We start from the raw sequence: 19,158 nt of genomic DNA, 5'->3' as shown, positions 1-19,158 counted from the left end.
TCCCCCAGGGGCTCTGCCTCTCCGTCCCAGCTATCGCTGCAAACCTCGGAGGGACCGAAGCCAGACAGTCCCGCTTCTCCCGTTTGAGTCTGGGTCCCTAGAGACTTGCCCAGATCTGGAGCTCAGAGTCTGAGGCTCCCTCCAGAATTGAAACAGACAACCACGCCCTCAGCCACCAGCCCGCGCTGCGCGCACTCCGCACCTTAGTATTTTACTTCAGCACTGCGCCTCCTCTGATTCTCGGTTCCTCCTAGTTGTAGAACTTCCACTCAGCCAGCCTTCCTGTGGTTCTGGATGATGTCCGTTCCGTCTTTTAGTTGTATTTTTGAAGTGGTTGTTCGAGGTAGCAAACTCCGGCATTAACCTATGCCGCCATCTTGGTTTCTCCTGAAGACATGATTTTAAATGATGGCATGACATTACATTTTCAGGCTAAGCCACGCACGATTTATTTAATTAGTTCTGTAATCTTTTTTAAATGTAAAGACCAATCTTAGCTCTTAGGCTCTACAAAAGCAGGCTGTGGGCCCAACTTGGCCTTCAGACTATAGCAGTGATGGCGAACCTATGACACGCGTGTCAGAGGTGACACACGAACTCATTTTTTTGGTTGATTTTTCTTTGTTAAATGGCATTTAAGTATATAAGACAAATATAAAAAATATAAGTCTTTGTTTTACTATGGTTGCAAATATCAAAACATTTCTATATGTGACACGGCACCAGAGTTAAGTTAGGGTTTTTCAAAATGCTGACATGCCGAGCTCAAAAGGTTCGCCATCACTGGACTATAGTGTGCTGACCCCTGTTTTAAATAGTGGTTAGGTCTCCAGCTTAGGTCCCAGAAGCAAAATTAACCCATCATATGTTGCTAAGTTACCAAAGAGATAATATATTTAAAACTGAGATTAACCAAAGAACTTATATGCATATATGCATAACCCATGGACAGATAATAATACAGTGAAGGCCTAGTAAGGGGGTAGGATGGGAGGGAGTCAATTGGGAGAAAGAAGGACATCTGTAATACTTTCAACAATAAAGATAAATTTAAAAATAAAAAACAATAAAATTGCTTTGTAAAGTATAATGTCTATACCAGTGTGAAGAATTATTAACAGTTCTTCAGTGTTTAGCATGTGAGTAACTTTTTAAAATAAAAATTGTTAAAACTGAATAAAAACATTGTGTATACAGTAGGTCCTTGGGTTATGTCGGAGATCTGTTCCTACAGCGCGACGTAACACGATTTTCCCGTAAGTTGGAACCCACCTACATAAGCACCTATGTCACTCACATGGAGCACATACACAGCAGTAAGGAAGTGAAACAGTAAAAAAAATTTAAAAGAAAGATAACAATTCCTGACCTTTACTTGTGGTAAATAAATAATAAAAAACATAAAGCATGTATGTACATATGTCGAAATGACGGAACTTTTTCTTTTTTTTATAAATAAATGGGAGATGGTGATGTAACCACGAAATGACGTACGTGGAGTCCCACGTAACAGAAAGCTGTCTGTATTTGAATTGCAAAAAGAATTAGTGAAGAATCTGAATAGAATGCTCAAATAATTTACAAAGCAGAAGAGGTAGATAACACTATTACATCTGATCCTACCTTTTCTTCATAAGCACAACATAAATACACATTGACTCAAAAAAAATTTTAAGCCTCGCCCAAGGATATTTTTTCCATTGATTTTCAGAGAGTGGAAGGGAGGGGGAGAGACAGAGAGACACAACGATTGGTTGCCTTGCACAGGTGAGGGACTGAGCTGGTGACTGCATGCATGGACAGTGAAGGCAGTTTGTGGTACATGTACCACCCAGAAGGGAAAGCCAGATGGAAAGAAGTTGCCTTGGGCCTGCGGCAGAACATCAAGTAGGTCCTTGGGATGGGGGCGCTTTGTGATATCTCCCTTAGCAAAGCATCCTATAACTTGCTAAAAGGAGTCCCTTAAAAAAAAAAAAAAACCATTTCTATAACACAAAAAGAAAACAGAGGCATCTTTACATTGGATTTTAGGAACCCCTTGATTCTCCTGAGTCTGCTTGCCCAGCCATGTAAGATGGAGCAGAGTGCAGAGAAAGAGGTTAATGATTATAGGCCAGTGATGGCGAACCTTTTGAGCTCGGCGTATCAGCATTTTGAAAAACCCTAACTTAACTCTGGTGCCGTGTCACATCTAGAAATTTTTTGATATTTGCAACCATAGTAAAACAAAGACTTATATTTTTTATATTTGTCTTATATACTTAAATGCCATTTAACAAAGAAAAATCAACCAAAATGAGTTCGTGTGTCACCTCTGACACGCGTCATAGGTTCGTCATCACTGTTATAGGCCCAATAAAATATTACCTAAGTTTACAGACTATTAAAGGGTTTAGAAAATATTCTCCCAAGCATCACCCTTGTAGCAACTCTGTAAGGTCAGGGAGCTGGGGATGAACGCAGTGACTTGCCCAAGGTCACACAGCTAGCACAGGACAGAGCAAAAAACAGCACGTGAAGTTTCTGAGGCCAAACTCAGTGTTCTCCACATCTCCCACGCTGCTTCCCAGGAGGTTCCATGCAGATCTAGTGGGAATGGATGTTTCTGCCTTTATTCCTCAAATAAACTAGCATGGTTTGCTGAGCATCTACATCTGGAGCCAAGCTGGGAGGGAGCCAACTCTGGGGCCAGGCTGGGTGGGCTGACATCCTCGATGCATGCTGACCAGCTATGTGAGCTTGACCTAACCTCTGATCAATGTATGAAAAGCATGTAGACGAGTACCAAGGACATGATAAAAGTTCACTAACTGACACACATTTCATTATGATTGAGTCCTCATCTGCCTTCTCTGGGACCATATCATAAAAAGAAAACTATCACAAGAGGTGAATTCATGTCTTCAACTTCATTTTCTTCTTTTCAAACAAAAAGTCACAAACAGGTAAATAGAATGAAGGTCTTGTACACACATGCTTGTAGGTTTGGCTAATGAGACTTTCTGGTTGTGTACAGCCTCTACATCAAACATGTCAAACTTGCGGGCCACACAACAAATATTTTTGTGGCCGAGCCAATATAACGGTATGTAAAAAACGTTTTAATAAAAATTTTGTAACTTAATTTTTACAATATCCTGTTACACATAACCTATATATATATAAAACCCTAATATGCAAATAGACCGAATGGTGGAATAACTGAACCAGTTGCTATGACATGCCCTGACCACCAGGGGACGTGCACAGAACATGGCGGGTGTTGGCAGCAGGCAGCAGAGTGCGGAACATGGTGGGCATCAGCTGCAGCAGGATGGTGGACCAGGTGTGCGGGGGCGCCAGACCAAGGCGGGGCGCCGGTCGCTGTCATCAGGGCAAGTCTCTGGTGGTTACTGAAAATTCTTTGCTCCCACATGCCGCAGTCCCGCCCGGTGCTCGCACCAGCTGCCAGAGTCACCGCTCGCACCCACTGCCAGCACTGGCCCCGCTCGCACCCACAGCCGGTGCCTGGCGCTGGTCCCGATAGCTCGGTGCCGTCAGCAGGCGTGAGCGGTGGCTGCTGGCCCTGATCACCCCTGAGGGCTTCTCCATCTCCCCCTGCTCCTGAGGGGTGATCGGGGCAGCAGCCTGATGGCACCAGCCCCAATCGCTCTGTGCAGTCAACGGGTGCAAGCGGGGCTGGTGCCGTCAGCGTGTGGGAGCGGCAGCGGCAGGAGTGAGGCTGCTGGCACGCAAGGGGACCAGGGCTGCAGTGGGGAGGCGCCAGGTGGGGGTGCGGAGGATGGGCCAAGACCCGCCCCTGGGCCCACCGCAGCCTCACGGCCCACAGTTCCTTTCAAGGTGTACGAATTCGTGCACTGGGCTCCTAGTTATTAATAACAAACTACAACGTTCACTAATGACTGATTACTATAATCATGTTGCATTAATTTCCCTTACACACCTTACATGCAGGCACACCATTTCTCTCCCCTAATACTCGCAGCGAATATTTTAGCAGCCGATTGCCACGTCATTAATCTTGGACTGACTTGTTTCGTGTGTGCAACAGGAAATATTTCATTTTCGGAGAACAAGAAAAATAGGCTTATTGGCTTTAGGCTTATTAATTTGTGCAATTATTCAGTGTCTGGTAAGTTAATGTTCAAGAAAAAATATTAATTTTTATTCAAATGTTCTATTGTTTTATGTTAACGATTACTCATTATTTCAGCCCTTTGTATTCAGCATGTCTATATCGAAATAAACTTATGTTTCTATGAAAATTGAAGCTTTTGTTTTTTTGTGGCCCACATAAACTTAAGCCTTGTTTATTTGGCCCATGTTAGCCTGAGTTGGACATGCTTGCTCTACATGCTGGAATAATGCATCCCAACCCTAAACCAAGCTCCAATATACAAATTTAATAAATGGCACTGGTCCTTCTAATCTCTTCCTATATGTGATTGATCAACATCTCTTGTGGAAATTACTGTTTTGGAAAGTTGGGACAGGAGGGCAGAAAACCTAAATTACCTGAACAGCTTGAACTCCTGGAGTTTATCTCCAAGCTACTGAAAATAATCGGCTATCAAGGGCTCCACCTACAGGCACCAAGAAGGAAAGACTACATTAAAGGTAGATGTTATTTATGCATAGTACAGAAAATTTTGTCCATTCTTCTTTTGAAAAAGTTTCCAAGATGAAAATAAATATAAGAATTGCTTCTCGCCGAAACTGGTTTGGCTCAGTGGATAGAGCGTCGGCCTGCGGACTGGAGGGTCCCAGGTTCGATTCCGGTCAGGGGCATGTACCTGGGTTGCGGGCACGTCCCCAGTGGGGGATGTGCAGGAGGCAGCTGATTGATGTTTCTCTCTCATCGATGTTTCTGGCTCTCTATCTCTCTCCCTTCCTCTCTGTGGAAAATCAATAAAATATATTTAAAAAAAAAAAAAGAATTGCTTTTCTTTCAGCCCTAGATGGTTTGACTCAGTGGATAGAGGTGTTGGCCTGCAGATTGAAGAGTACTGGGTTCGATTCCGGTCAAGGGCATGTAGGCTCCGGGCCCTGGTCAGGGCATGCAGGAGGCAAACAATCGATGTGTCTCACTCACATCAATGTTTCTCTCTACAATCGATGTGTCTCTCTCACATCAGTGTTTCTCTCTGTCTCTCCCTCTCCGGTCACGCTCTCTCTAAAAATCATGGGAAAAATATCCTCGGGAGTGGATTTAAAAATAAAACTACTTCTCTTTCTGAGGGATGAAAGTTCAAGATCTAGAGATCCAAAATTCTTTACAACAGGACACTCGGGAACTCAAGGGTTGGGGTGGAAAGCGGCTTCTGAACATGTTATATGAGAAACAGCTGAAGAAAATAGGGGTGCTGACATATGAGGGGACTGAAGGGTGGGAAGCTGGATGGTATCTGACAGGCTAATGGGAGTGAAATTGTCTCAGTAAAGGGTGAAGTTATTGGAGAACAGATTTTATGTCATAAAGAAGAAGAAAATTTTTTTTAAATATATTTTATTTATTTTTTACAGAGAGGAAGGGAGAGAGATAGAGAGCTAGAAACATCGATGATAGAGAAACATCGACCAGCTGCCTCCTGCACATCTCCCACTGGGGATGTGCCCGCAACCCAGGTACATGCCCTTGACCGGAATCGAACCTGGAACCTTTCAGTCCGCAGGCCGACGCTCTATCCACTGAGCTAAAACCGGTTTCGGCAAGAAGAAGAAAATTTTAATAATGAGCACTGTCCATACATAATGAGGATCAGGGTGAAGGATCATCCTGGAGGATTTTAAGCAGGGGCTAGAACAGTGATGGCGAACCTTTTGAGCTCGGCATGTCAGCATTTTGAAAAACCCTAACTTAACTCTGGTGCCGTGTCACATATAGAAATTTTTTGATATTTGCAACCATAGTAAAACAAAGACTTATATTTTTGATATTTATTTTATATATTTAAATGCCATTTAACAAAGAAAAATCAACCAAAAAAATGAGTTCTCGTGTCACCTCTGACACGTGTGTCATAGGTTCGCCATCACTGGGCTAGAAGGTCAAACACTAGGAATATTAGAGGCTGATGAGCTGGCTGAGAATTAAGCTGGATTACATTTAGGACTTAGTTCTAAAAGTTTGAGAATGTATATTAAAACCTCTAACAACTGAACAGTCCTCTTGCTAGAAGGCTAATTGGTATCATCCTCAGACTTATTTTTTCCATATTAAGTACCCACATTTTGTGCTTCAAGCCCTTACTCAATCTCAAAATAATTTTAAGAGAAAAACATCGAAGTCAAAATTTAGGGTGGATTATACCAATGTCAACATCCAAGTTTTAACATTATACTATAGTTATGTAAGATGTTATCACAACTAGAAGCTAGGTGAAGGGTACTCGGAACATCTGCACTATTTTTGCAACTTCTTGTAAATCTATTATAACTCAAAATAAAAAGTTTTTAAAAATAAAATTAAAGATACTTCCCCAAGAGGTTCTAAGTCACCTCATAGACAACCTAGTTTGATTCACAAGTACAGTGTCATCAGCCACAAATGACTCTGCAAGAATGTGCAAGCAGCAGGGCTCATTTCAAAACCATGATCAATCAGCCATTAAGATTTACAATTGTGATTAGGAAAGCCTATGTCATGTTTACAGGTATCTAATTTGGTTACACTGATTATAAATCTTATCTGAGATCACATCAATAAAATCACCTATAGGCAATATATTATTACAACTGCTTCCTACATGGTACTACACAGGAGCGAGGTACATCCAGACTTAATTACTATATATTTATCTAACAGAATACAATAATGTCCTTATGTCTTTTTCCTCCACTATGATTTGCAACAAGAACTGGATCATATTCATCTCATTTTATCACCAAAATCTAACCCAATAGACAGTCATAAAATAAATAAGAAATAAACCAGTAATTAAGTTATATTCTTAGACTTCTGGGGGTGACTTTTTTTTTCTTCTTTTTTTATTTTTATTGATTTCAGAGAGGAATGAAGTGGGAGAGAGAGATAGAAACATCAATGATGAGAGAGAATCATTGATTGGCTGCCTCCTGCATGCCCCACACTGGGGATCAGGCCCGTAACCCAGGCATGTACCCCAACCAGGAATCGAACCGTGACCTCCTGATTTATAGGTCAATGCTCAATCATTGAGCCACACTGGCCAGGTTGACTTTTTTTTCTTATACAAAGAAATCTAAGTCTCTATTTTGGAATCAGGATTAAATATATATTCACATGTGCACTCGTGTGCTTGTCTGAAGCACAGGGGTTTAATCTCTAAGATCTTTATAACCACTTGGTTTTTATTTGTTAGTTTCCCAGGATATAGTAACTCAGCTTGATTAGAATAAAACAGAGAGGTCAGGCTTTTCCAAACAGGAAAACCAATATGAATTGTTGAACAGGTCCCCTCAGCTTGCAAGTCCCTGCTAAAATGATCTCTGCCCAATTTCATCAAGTGCCAAGAACAACCAACTTCTTTCAGAGATCACTGAGACAGCATCATTTTGCATTCTTTGATATTAACCAATCAAGAAGCATATAGCAATTTCTTTAAATTTTCTCTCTCAATTTATTAAAAGACATGTTTTTTAAATAAATATTATGAACAACTCAAATCAAACAAAGCAGTGAGACCACAAAGTGCTGCTTCTTTCTGAAAAGAAGTCACATCATTAGCCTGTACAAAAAATCGGCTAGTCACAACCAACGCCAAGTAGGCTGTCTGAACGATGTGATGGCAGCTACTTACGATCCTAGAGACACCAAGGACTCCACAGGGTCAGTCATCTGAACAGGCTCAGAAGCCGGCTTGATCCTTAGGACCTCTGCAAAGCCATCACCAAACCAGCAAGTGACGTGTGCTGTGTCTACAGTAAAGTAGAAAAGGCGGTCCTGGCAGAGCTTCCGTCGGTATGCAGACCGGGGGTCGGCTGACAACACAGCCTCGATGGCATGCCTTGCTTCCTCTGCTGACTGAAAATACTTAAATGAAGCCTGACCAACATCTGCAATGAGAAGAACACAACTTAATGCTCAAAATCACACACGTCAAATTTTATTACAGCAAACTTCAATGAGGAGCTTTATTAGTTCCTTGAGTATCACTTGAAATGAAGAGGGTTTGGAAATCTCAGTCATTACAGAGAATGTCACCTTCAAGTGGTACTTAGAGTACTATCTTTTCCTTCAGGAAGCCTTCAAGTGTCATTAAACTTATGGGTCCCCCAAATTTCCACTTGCTAAACAAAAAATATCATGGTGATATTTTTCCTTAGTCCCTTAATAGGAGAGCTGAGCTTTCATTTTCTGGCAACCTAAGTGTCACTTTTCTATGATCAATGTAGACTTTAATTCAATTCCTTGTCATTTTCTTCTCAGAATAAATGGAGACATGATCAGGGAAATACGTGACAGGCCCAGCATTCTCAGAAAGCCACAAGAAAGAGGACTAAACCCACACAGGCCCAGAGCACTAGCTGTAAGCAAGGGAAGGTGCCTCCAAGAGCAGGTGTCACACAGCCCCACAGTTAGTGACGTCACATTCTCTAAGGAACAGAACATGAGAGAGTCCTTGTGAAAACTGTGGAACAGATACACTGAGAAAGTTCAAAGCCATCACTAAAGAACAGGCCAACCCATTCCACCCAGGTGTGTATGTCAGGCAAACAGATGTTTACCCTGCCAAATAGCAACACTTCCTGCATTGATAGCATTGTAAAATCTATGTATATAAAAGGCTAATATTCTAAGTGTCCATCCTTCCGTCCGGGTAATGATGTCACATAGCAATGCCCAACTTCCTCTCCCTATTGACAACTAGCATCCCTGCAGTTTCTGCAGCCCAGGAACACAACTTGCTTTATAGCCAGTGGAAACACTTTACACTATAACCAAATGTCTGTGAAGCGTTTTCCTGTGCCTCATCTCATTTGATCCTCACAGAAATCCTGGAGTAGGTAGATAGGAGACTCAGTGGAATCCTGTTTTCTTTTCATTAGCTGGAAAACGGAGATTTAGAAAGCTTAGAAACTTGAACCGACTGAAAAGAAGAAATGGTGGACCTTAAAAATGACTTCAGGTTTTCTCACTGCACAGAATATAGTCAAACACTGCTGCAGTTAAATATTTTATCCTTTGTTCTCCCTGCGTGATCTACAATAATAATCTGCTTCCTGTTGATATTTACTGCTGTGTTGCTGACAATTACCTGAAAGAGAAGTTGGGATGCTTCACTGGGCTGGAAAAAGTTTAGCTAAATCAGAAAGCAGGTCTAATTAAGCAAGTTTGTTCTATATCTATAAAAGGCTAAGTTGACTCGCGCATGCATAATACATGTAAAGCTCTCAGCGCCAAACGCACACATGTGTTTCCATCTGTCATTGTCGATCATGAATTTAGTTGACATTTCTATTATAGAGAAAGGGTGAATAGCAATATTAAAATACTTCTTCTAATTAATTTCCTTTCAATGTGCATGAATTCATGCACCAGGCCACTAGTAGTTAAATAAAAATTAACAGTGACCTAGTTTTTAATAGCTATAACATAATATATATATGTCCAGATGAAGGCAAGACCTTTCCAGAAAGGCATGTGCTTTAAACAATGTTGTCCCTATTCAAAATATCATCTAGAGCAGCGGTCTATGTGAACTAGTGGTCCGCGGCCCACCGGCTGGCAACTGCTGATCTAGAGTGGCTGTGGGTTCCTATCCTTCTGAAAGGAAATTTAATTTTTAGAAAACAGCCAAAATTCATTCTAGGCTATCTCCAATAAATACGTTTGTAGGTAAAGCCATGAAGTTCAATTGTTGATCAAAAAACAAGGACCAATTACACAGTGCTAAGATTCCCTTGTTGCACGGCTCATAAAATGACTCTAAAACCATTCAAAACAGCAGAGTTCCAAAAACATCCACACACAGCAAAGAAAAGAAAAAAAAAAAATAAAAACAAAAAACGAAACAACAATAGAAAACACGTCACATACTTCAGTAACAGTGTGTCTGGTAGAAGCTCCAGGCCTTTGCCTGGCTGTTCATTTGGCATAGGTACCTTCCCTCACTTCCCTGTCTACCTATCCTTCTGGGCTAAGCTCAAATGCCTTTTCCTCTAGGAAGCCTTCCCAGATTGTCTCTCTGCTGCACAAGTCAGAACCCTCCTCTCCCTCATGTTCCCACAGCACTCTATCAGTGCCAACCTCTCTCCCTCCATTCAGTATCTTTCATCTTTTCTAGACTCTGAACTTTCTGAGCTCATTTCTTATTTCTATACAGGCTCTAAAGTCTGCTATCTGTTATAAATCAATCCCTGTTTATAGTTATATTTTGTAATTTCTTTTTAACTATTTTTAATTAAGAAAGTACAACACTGCTGCCGAAACCGGTTTGGCTCAGTGGATAGAGCGTCGGCCTGCGGACTGAAGGGTCCCGGGTTCGATTCCGGTCAAGGGCATGTACCTGGGTTGCGGGCACATCCCCAGTGGGGGATGTGCAGGGGGCAGCTGATCGATGTTTCTCTCTCATCGATGTTTCTAACTCTCTATCTCTCTCCCTTCCTCTCTGTAAAAAATCAATAAAATATATTTAAAAAAAAAAAAAAAAAAAAAAAAAAAAAAAGAAAGTACAACACTGTAGTTTGAAAAAGAGAAAACTTTCCAAAGTAAGAAGCATTCAACAATAACCACAAGACAAAGGGCAAGAGTAAATATAAAGTATCTTCTAGGGAGCACTGCTTTGTTCTACCACAAAAATCCTTTTAAAACTGAACTTCCTCCTCCCCATCAACTGTATCGAGTGATAAAACAACTTTCATAAACAAAACTTTCTAATAAGGAGATCAATTTAAAAAGCAAATGCTTTGTTTAAACATAAAGCCTTAGGAGGAATGAGAAGCACAACCCTCCAGGGGCAGATGAAATCTGACATCTCCTTCATAACTGGCTACTTTCTATTGGAGCCACTGCACCCACCTCTTCACAGCCTGTCCTTCATTCTAGATGCTGCTTTGGATCTGCTATGGGCTGGAGAAACCAGATAATGTTTTTAAAGAACCACATATTAAAGAAAACAGGCTCCAAGTAAAAGTCTGGCCTCTTCTGCAATAAAGTGCATGTCTCTAGTGCTAGGACTTTATGTGGACAGTTTCTGTGCTAAGAGATCTTACCCTCAGAAATAGCAAGTTTGGCTAAACCTCCTAGTAAAAGCTCCTCTCTCATTCAGAAATAAGAAATGGAAAGTACCCGGTTCACCTTCTGAACTGAGGTGCTCAAGGTCCATCTCCGCGTGAGGAGTAAACCGGACTTGCAAGGTGGCCACAGGGGCCTCTCGCACCCAGGCGGGAACCACACTGTGGTGGGCTGCGTCAGCCATCCGGGGAGGGCAGTGAGGAGGCACAGGCTGCACCTCCCCACTGCCTCCTTGTGGGACCACTGCTTCTTTCCTTCTCCGTGGCCGCTCATCTGTACTCTCCTCTGAAAAGCTCTTCTCCAGGCGAGATGGGCCCATCTGCTCCTCCGCCACACTTAGTGTCTGACCACTTCTGGATTCTAAACCCAAGTCTGCTGTCTCCCTGTGCCTAGGCGAGCGTTGCTGTATTTTGGCTGTGTCTTTGTGTTGCCTGTCATTTTCTCCTGAAGCTCTGTGTTCGGGACAGGTAGGCTTCTCCTTAGTGCGACCGCAGGGCTGTGGTTCCTCCCACTCAGAGAGCTGTTGCTGAGCAGGGCTGTCAGTCTTGGCATCAGACCGGGACACAATTTTTGGTTTATATTGGTTATTCTGTAAATTACACTCCCCTAAAGGCTCAATCAAATTTTGTGGTGAGTCATAATCAGCAATGTAGGGCTTTATGTCCAGTACAGGTGTGCCATGAATCATGTCAATTCCAGAAAGGTAGATAGCTCCACCTATAATGTGAAAAATACCTCTTAGAAATAACAATGAACAATAGTGCAAACAACTGAAGAACTGGCATCATCTACCTATGCTTCCCCAAGCTTGCTCACAATTCTCTTATGTACCAGGCTCTCTTACACTTGGTGCTGACATACACTGGAAACCCATCCTCGTCTTTACCTGTAAAACTCCCACTTGCTCTCCAAGGCTCTCACATAACACCTCTTCTACAAAAGCCCTCCTGGCTCTCCCAGACATAAGCGCTCTTTCGTGTTCTAGAGGAACTGTATACAAACTTCTCCTAGAGCCCTCTTCATGTGGTCAGGCAATAACCGGCTTAGAGTCTCTCTCCCTAGACAGTGAGCAGTTGAACCCTTCAGCACTGGGTGGGGCTGACTCATCTTTGCATCACTGGGGCTTCTAACTCTGTCAGGCACATTGGTGTCCTCAATGTATCTCTGTGGGACCAATGAGGGTTTCCATTGTGGCAAACAGACTCTAAGGTGGTCCCCATGATGCCCACCTCCTGGTGTTCACGGCCGTGTACAATCCCATCCTCTTGAGTGTGACTTGATATCACTCCAGTAACTATATTATGTTAAGATGCCTGTGCTTGCTGGCAGACTCACTCAAGAGACTCTCCATGTGGACTTGATGAAGTAAGCAGCCACTCAGGGATAGCCCAGGTGGCAAGAAACTGCAGGCGGGGTGTCTAGGAGTGGAGGGCAGCCACCAACCAACGACCAGCAAGAAGCTGGGGCCCTCAGTCCCACAACTATAAGGAAGTGAATTCTGCCAACAACCTGAGTGAGCTTGGAAGTGAATTCTTCCACAGTCAAGCCTCCAGATAAGAACTCATCCCAGCTGACACCTTAATTGAAGCCTGGTGAGACCCTAAGCTGAGGACCCAGCTCCTGACCCACAAAAACATAATGTTTTAAACACATAATAAATGTGTATTATTTAAACTGATAAGTGCATAATTTGTTATGCAGCAATTGAAATTTAATACTCCATCAAACAATTAAGCAGAACACAAGTCACCATTAACAAATATTAAGAACAGGTCTCTTATTTTCTCACTTACATAGCTGCTATCCAGATCCTACTACTCATGCACAGTCTAAGTCTACTAACTTGATCCTTGGGAAATTGGCCAGAAAAACTGTGTATGATCACATTGGATTCTGTCTCCATTTAAGAAAAACATGACTAACAAAGGACTTTGATTTCTAAAATTATGCTTACTGTGAGTGAGCCTGGAACTTTGGAAAGATGCCTTTTGTACTTCCTAAGTGATTATGCCTAACAATGTCTACTGAAGAAAGAAAGGCACTGTAGCATAGGTAAGAGCACATGGGATTTGGAGTCAGACTACCCCCTGGCTAGATGCTATTATTAAAATTATCTAATATCAAAGAACAGCAGTGGCCTCATCCATAAAATGGAGATGGTTACCCTACCAAACCCACAGAGCCACTGTGAGATAACGCACATGAATGCTCTTTATAAACTGAACATACCACACGAACACTAGTAGTCACTATAATGCATATTTAGTAACTATAGTGTTATTGTGCTTGCCTTTCACCTTTCTGATTTGATCTCCCCCGTTAGGGTGTTAAGTTTTTCTGTAGGGCAGGGATTTTTATCTGATCTGTTTATCACTATATCCCCAGCACCCAGAACAATGCCTGGCACATATTCAGTGCTCAGAAAATATGTGTGGGTGTACGAATGATCATAAAATGTTCTAGTACTGCTTACTCAAGTTGGTTAGTCATCACAAATTAATAAAACTCAAGTTGGATCAGCTACAGAATTTTTCCAGAAAACCTATCCAAGGCCTGGTTGAATACAATCCAGCAGAGGAGTTCAGGTTCTGAGAAAGAACAAGCAAAATAACTGCTCTCATCTTTTTAGCACTCAAAAGTCTGAAAAGTACTCTTAGAGCTTTTGTCTTATAAGATCCTCAAAAAAATCATGCAGCATTCCAGAGAGGGCAGATCCTTCTTCTTTGCCCACTGAACAAATAAGCAAGCTGAAGCCTGGAGTGGTCTTTGACTTCCAGTCCACCTGCTGCTTCATCTTCTGCCTCTCTAACAAATGTGCTGATTAGGCCAGAAGTTCAAGAAGGGACGCCTGCTTTCCAAATCGTCTGGCTCAGAAACTAGGTTATACATTAACAGGGAGTTAAAACTAATCTGGTATTCTACACAGGGACTTCCACAATCTGACAGATGTTTGACCCTACAGTGTGATTCATCCCAGGCCCTCTGCCACAAATCACAGCTGACAAACACAACTGCAGCCACAATGCAAGTTCACTTCCTCCAGGCTGCAAGGAAGAAATGACACACCACCACTCTATGTGCTGACCACATATGCATGTATGACCAGTTACTGTGTGTTAAATTTTGAAAGCATCCAAATACTTTTTAATCATTTTGTATTTACTGCATTCCAAGTCAGAGAAAATGTGGTTACTAATTTAATGATTATGAAATCTTAAGTTATTTTTAAATAATTTAAACTTGGATAAATGTAACAATATAAATAAGTTCTGAGCATCCTCTGACAGTTTATGTCAAAATGTTTCTCGACATCACCAGTATTTGTCTGAATAACAGCCAGTGTTGAATATTATGCAGATTTTATAAGACTTCTTTTTAAGAAGAAAGAAAAGGTTAAAAGTAAAAACGACATGTGTACCTTCTACCTTTTCCAGCTTGGCCAGGGTCAGTCCTATTGCATTGGGACGATGTGGGCTCCTTGTGGAGAAAACTCCAGTCTTCGCACCATTCAGCCTAGGAGGCTGAACTTTTGCCTTACAGCTCAAATGACCATTTTTGTGAAAAACAAACAAAATCCTATTGAAAAAAACAAACCACTGAGTAAGAAAAAAGCACAAGTTAATTTATCATAATGAGTTGAGGGGGGAAAATCTTTAATCCCCACAAATTAAAACAGAAAGAATGCTTTTAATGGTATTAAAATGTAATCCGTGAGAAAAAAAAAATACCATTCCTGTTTCATGAAGGAAGAGTCTTATCTCAGTATCCTTTGTCCCTAATACAATGAGTGGTACACAGTAAGAACTTAATAGATGTTTGTCAAGTGCCCCATAAACAATATTTATGAGGTGTTTGTTATATGCCAGGCAGTATGCTAGACATTTTTATATTCACATCATTTAATCTGCTTAACAATCCTAAGAAGTATAATTTATTCCCCATTTTAAGGATGAGGAAATTGCTGTTCAGAAATGTTAAACAACTTGACTAGGCCTTCCTATACAAGATTAAAAGCAAGAATCTATGAAGAAAAGCAGTTAACAGATTTGAAATCATAAAGTTTATGTGCTACAAAATGTCATCCAAGGAGAAAATGTTTGCTGTGTGTATAATAGACAATGAATGGATTAATATCTGTGGTATCTAAACTATTCCTACATATCACAAAGGACAACTCAATATAGGAAACGAAACAAAGACCATGAAAAAGTAATTGACAAAAGAAAGAGAAATAGCTAACAACCATATGAAAAGATGTTAAACTTTGTTAATAATAAAAAAAATTAAACTAAAAAACAAAATACTGTTTTTTCCTGTCAGGCAAAAATGTAAAAAATTGGTAACAAATAGTGCTATCAATAGTGTATAGAAAAGGTCATTTTCATTTACCATTGATGTATACATTGGTTATGCTTTTTAGAGGGCAATTTGGCAGGAGCTCTCCAATATTATAAGTATGTACACCTTCTAACCCAATACAGCCACTTCCCATATCCTATTCATAAAAATATACAAGTGCCCAAGAATGTGTCTAAGGGGGTTTGTTACAGCATGACTGTAATAGCAAAATAAGTCTCCATTAACAAGGGAATAGTCAAATCATGGTACATCTATATTTTGCAATAACAGGCAGCCATTAAAGCAAAAGAAAGTAAATCTATATGTACTGTGTGATATACACACTAAGTGAAGAAAACATATTCCATTGTTTTTTTTAAAAAACTCACTCTGTGTGTATATATTTATGCTTCTATGAGTATCAAAAAAGAAAAAGAAAGAAAAGGTTTGGCAGGATATACACCAATCTGTTAACAGCGATAATCCCTGAAGAGTGTTGAAAGGTGGGGATGAAAAAGAAAAAGAGGAGAATTAAGAAAAAAAAATCTATATACTCCTGAGTCCATTTTTTTATATCAGCAATGTTTTTAACTTAAATAATCCAATCAAGATCATACACACTAGATCATCAGAACACCCATGTTCGTTCTAATCTACCCAAACTAACATGAAAAAAGTAACTATTTCAGAACAAAAACTTAATTTTAGGTCTACACCAGTAAAATTAGACCACTTCCGACTACTGATGTTGGGGTGAGGAAGAATGGACAAAAAGAATTCCAAATGACACATATAACACAGGCTTTAATATAGGTAACACTTTATTATTATTATTATTATTATTGTAAAAGGTGGAAATTTATTGAGAAACAAGCAGACTCCCACGTGGGGAGGGGGAAAGAGTCCCACAGCACAGATTCCCACGTGGGGAGGGGGAAGAGTCCCCAGGTAACACTTTATTTAAACTATCCAGATTTCTAAGGTCTCTTTTGTCTTCTAAGAAGAGTAGACTTAATTCTTCATGGGTGTAGGGCAGGGTCCGAAAACTTTCAGTAAAAAGTCAGATATCAAATATTTTAGGGTTTGTAGGCCAACTAGTCTCTACTGTAACTATTCAACTCTGCTGCTGTAGCACATGAACAAATGCACGTGGCTGTTCCCACACACGTATTTACAAAAACAGAAGGTGGTGGGATGGATTTGGTCCATGGGCCACAGCTTGCTGACTGCTGGTGCAGAGAACAGAATGACTACCCATAGACAGAATAGGGAGGGTCTACAGATTTCAGCTCAACAGAAAGGTGTTGATCACAATGAGAGCCAACTGCAAAAGGACCGTGCCTCCTCAGTGTATCCAAGCTTCCCTCGGGGTGTCCAAGTTATGCAGACAATCACATGCACAAATACAGCAGAGGAATCTCACGCAATAGACAGGTTGGTCTGGATGACAGGCTCTAAGGCTGCCTCCATCAGTGGTTGCATATCAACTGGAATACATTTTACTCACGGGCAAGCTCTGGCCCAACGCTGTAAAACAACTTACCAAACGTGAGAAAACTCTTCTAAACCCATCAAGGAATGTTCAGGATTATTAAAGATGCTCTTTCTAATTCTCAAACAAGCCCTTGAATGGCGACAAATGGATGGCTGCCTTGGAGTACCATTCTTGGCTGAGAAACAGGATTCCAAGTAGCCAATTGGCTCAGTTAAAAGATTCCCTATAGAAAATAAATTAGGTAAGAAATCATTAGTCAAAAGGTGTACGAAAACATGTTTTTTCTAAGGCATTGATTTCATAGTTTTAAAACCTACCAGGTGTTATACAACTACAGAACATGATTCTTACATGCAGGATAGGAATAAGCACAGGCATGCCATGGGAGTAGTACTGGCATGAAAATCAGAGAAATGGGGTGAAGTGATTCCCTAAATAATACGAGAGGGTTAGGGCTAGTATCAAAGAGAAAAAGGACAAAAACAAGGTAGAGCTATTACATTAGCTGTGAGACCTTGGACAAAATCACTTACATCTCTAAATCTGTTTTCTCATCTATAAAACAAGGATAATAACACCTATTTCAGAGTTATAAGATTATCAAAAGATGTAAAGCACCTAGTACAATAGAAGGTGCTCAGCAAGGAGTGGTTTTTAAAGCCCTTGCTCGGGCTTTCCTTCCTTTTAACAATATTACAACTATATTAACTGTGTAATAAGAAAAAAACCAGTAAGTTACTGATGTAGAGGTTTTGTACACAGTGTTTATTTACAAGTCTTGTGCAGGCAGAAAAGTTCAAATGGTAGGTCCTTTCCACTTCTTGCCTGGACTATTAAATGACTCTTGTTATAATTTGTCTCCCCTCTGCCAGTCCCTCCCCTCCTCAACACACACTACTCCAGTCCTCCAGACTCTGGGTTCCTTATGTCATGCTACTAACTTTAACTTTCCATGTTTCCCACTGTTAACAGATGGTGCATTTCCTAGCCTGGTGTTCAAGGTTCTCTATAATCTGAATCCAATCAATGGTTCCCCAAACTCCCTGTTCCATCAAATACTTCTGAGCCACGCTCTTTCCTGCCCGTCAAAATACTAGACTTGTAATCTGGTAGTGTGCAACTCTAAAAAAAAAGAGCACAACCTTCGACCAGGTAACAGTACTTTTAAGAAATTTAAGTCAAACATTTAGAGCATACACAAAGATTTTAGTTTCAAGAACTTTCATTTAAAACAATGAAAACTGGCAATATCCTAAACGCCCAGTAATAGGGAACTTGTTAAGTTAGAGGACATCTATAAAACAAAATAGTTAACCCCTTAAAATTAAAATGATTGACCATGGATTTTTATGAATCTTAAGTTTTTAGAGGTCATATATCAATTCATATTCCTAGGGTGTATGCAGTAAAACAAACATCAAGATATTCACCATGGTTTTCTCTGGGTGGTGGCTAATTTTCTTCCACTTGCATCCTCTAGTTTCTAAAGTTACTATAGTTTGCTCTACATGCAAAGGTGAAAAAAAAGAAAAGCAAACTCATTTCATCTTTCCGGGCCCAGTTTAAAACTATTTCCTCCCTCTGGCCTTTCCAGGCTTTCCTCATTGCCTACAGGAAGCTCCTCACTGGTGGCACTAATTCCTAACCCGCACACCACCAGCGGCACGCATCCTATCTCTCCTACATGAACAAAAGCTCCCTACGAGAGCCGTTACACGGGATGAGGCCAGTTCAACCACCGCGGCAAGACCCGGCGGACCTCAGCTGCCGAGGAACATGATGACGTCATCCAGCCCGCCTAGACAGGTCACGTGGTCGGCAAAGCACGTGAGCCGTGCCTTCGCAGTAAATGTGACGCACGTCAGCTCAGGGTCTTGCATTTCTCGTCCCTCTCTGCAGTGAAGTGGGCGGCCCACACCTAGGCCTCTTCCGAGTGCGAAATCGCCAGCCTCTCAGAAGTTACCTGTCTCCAGAGCCGGCTTCACGCACCCGCACGGGGTCGCTGTGGGGCGACGCCCTGGTTCCTCCAAGCCGCGCATGGCTACAGGTGACAGAGGCGCCCACCCCACGCGTTCTAGCCTTCCGCTTCCGGTCTGCATGCCTGGCGCCT

General features: G+C 41.3%; 1 protein-coding gene across 4 annotated transcripts; it reads right to left on the bottom strand.

Annotated features, from left to right (window-relative positions):
- Positions 1-7,574: 7,574 nt before the first annotated feature.
- TRMO (tRNA methyltransferase O) lies at positions 7,575-19,158 on the bottom strand. 4 transcript variants are annotated; one of them, XM_014462404.2, is made up of 5 exons: positions 19,012-19,158; positions 17,097-17,271; positions 14,634-14,791; positions 11,270-11,932; positions 7,575-8,034 (listed from the first exon to the last, which is right to left on the bottom strand). In XM_014462404.2, the coding sequence occupies exons 1-5, from the start codon at positions 19,145-19,147 to the stop codon at positions 7,775-7,777; spliced, it is 1,392 nt and encodes a 463-aa protein (XP_014317890.1). In that variant the 5' UTR covers positions 19,148-19,158; the 3' UTR covers positions 7,575-7,774. The 4 variants fall into 4 exon arrangements, with proteins under 4 accessions (XP_014317890.1, XP_006096550.1, XP_023616149.1 ...); XM_006096488.3 differs by having other exon boundaries at positions 11,279-11,932; XM_023760381.1 differs by lacking the exon at positions 19,012-19,158 and adding an exon at positions 18,808-18,960.

The sequence above is a fragment of the Myotis lucifugus genome, unplaced genomic scaffold, assembly GCF_000147115.1.
Source record: "Myotis lucifugus unplaced genomic scaffold, Myoluc2.0 scaffold_180, whole genome shotgun sequence".
Lineage (NCBI taxonomy): Eukaryota > Metazoa > Chordata > Mammalia > Chiroptera > Vespertilionidae > Myotis > Myotis lucifugus.
The sequence above is the reverse complement of the archived record's forward strand: the minus strand, read 5'-3'. Positions and strand labels throughout refer to the sequence as shown.

What these genes read in the sequence shown, in the direction of transcription:
- TRMO (XM_014462404.2), bottom strand. Translation starts at nt 19,147, where the DNA reads ATGCAGACCGGAAGCGGAAGGCTAGAACGCGTGGGGTGGGCGCCTCTG. An exon ending in GAAGCCGGCTCTGGAGACAG is followed by an intron (nt 17,272 to 19,011) that starts GTAACTTCTGAG and finishes TATTTTCTATAG; the next exon opens with GGAATCTTTTAACTGAGCCA. An exon ending in GAAGAGTTTTCTCACGTTTG is followed by an intron (nt 14,792 to 17,096) that starts GTAAGTTGTTTT and finishes TTTTTTCAATAG; the next exon opens with GATTTTGTTTGTTTTTCACA.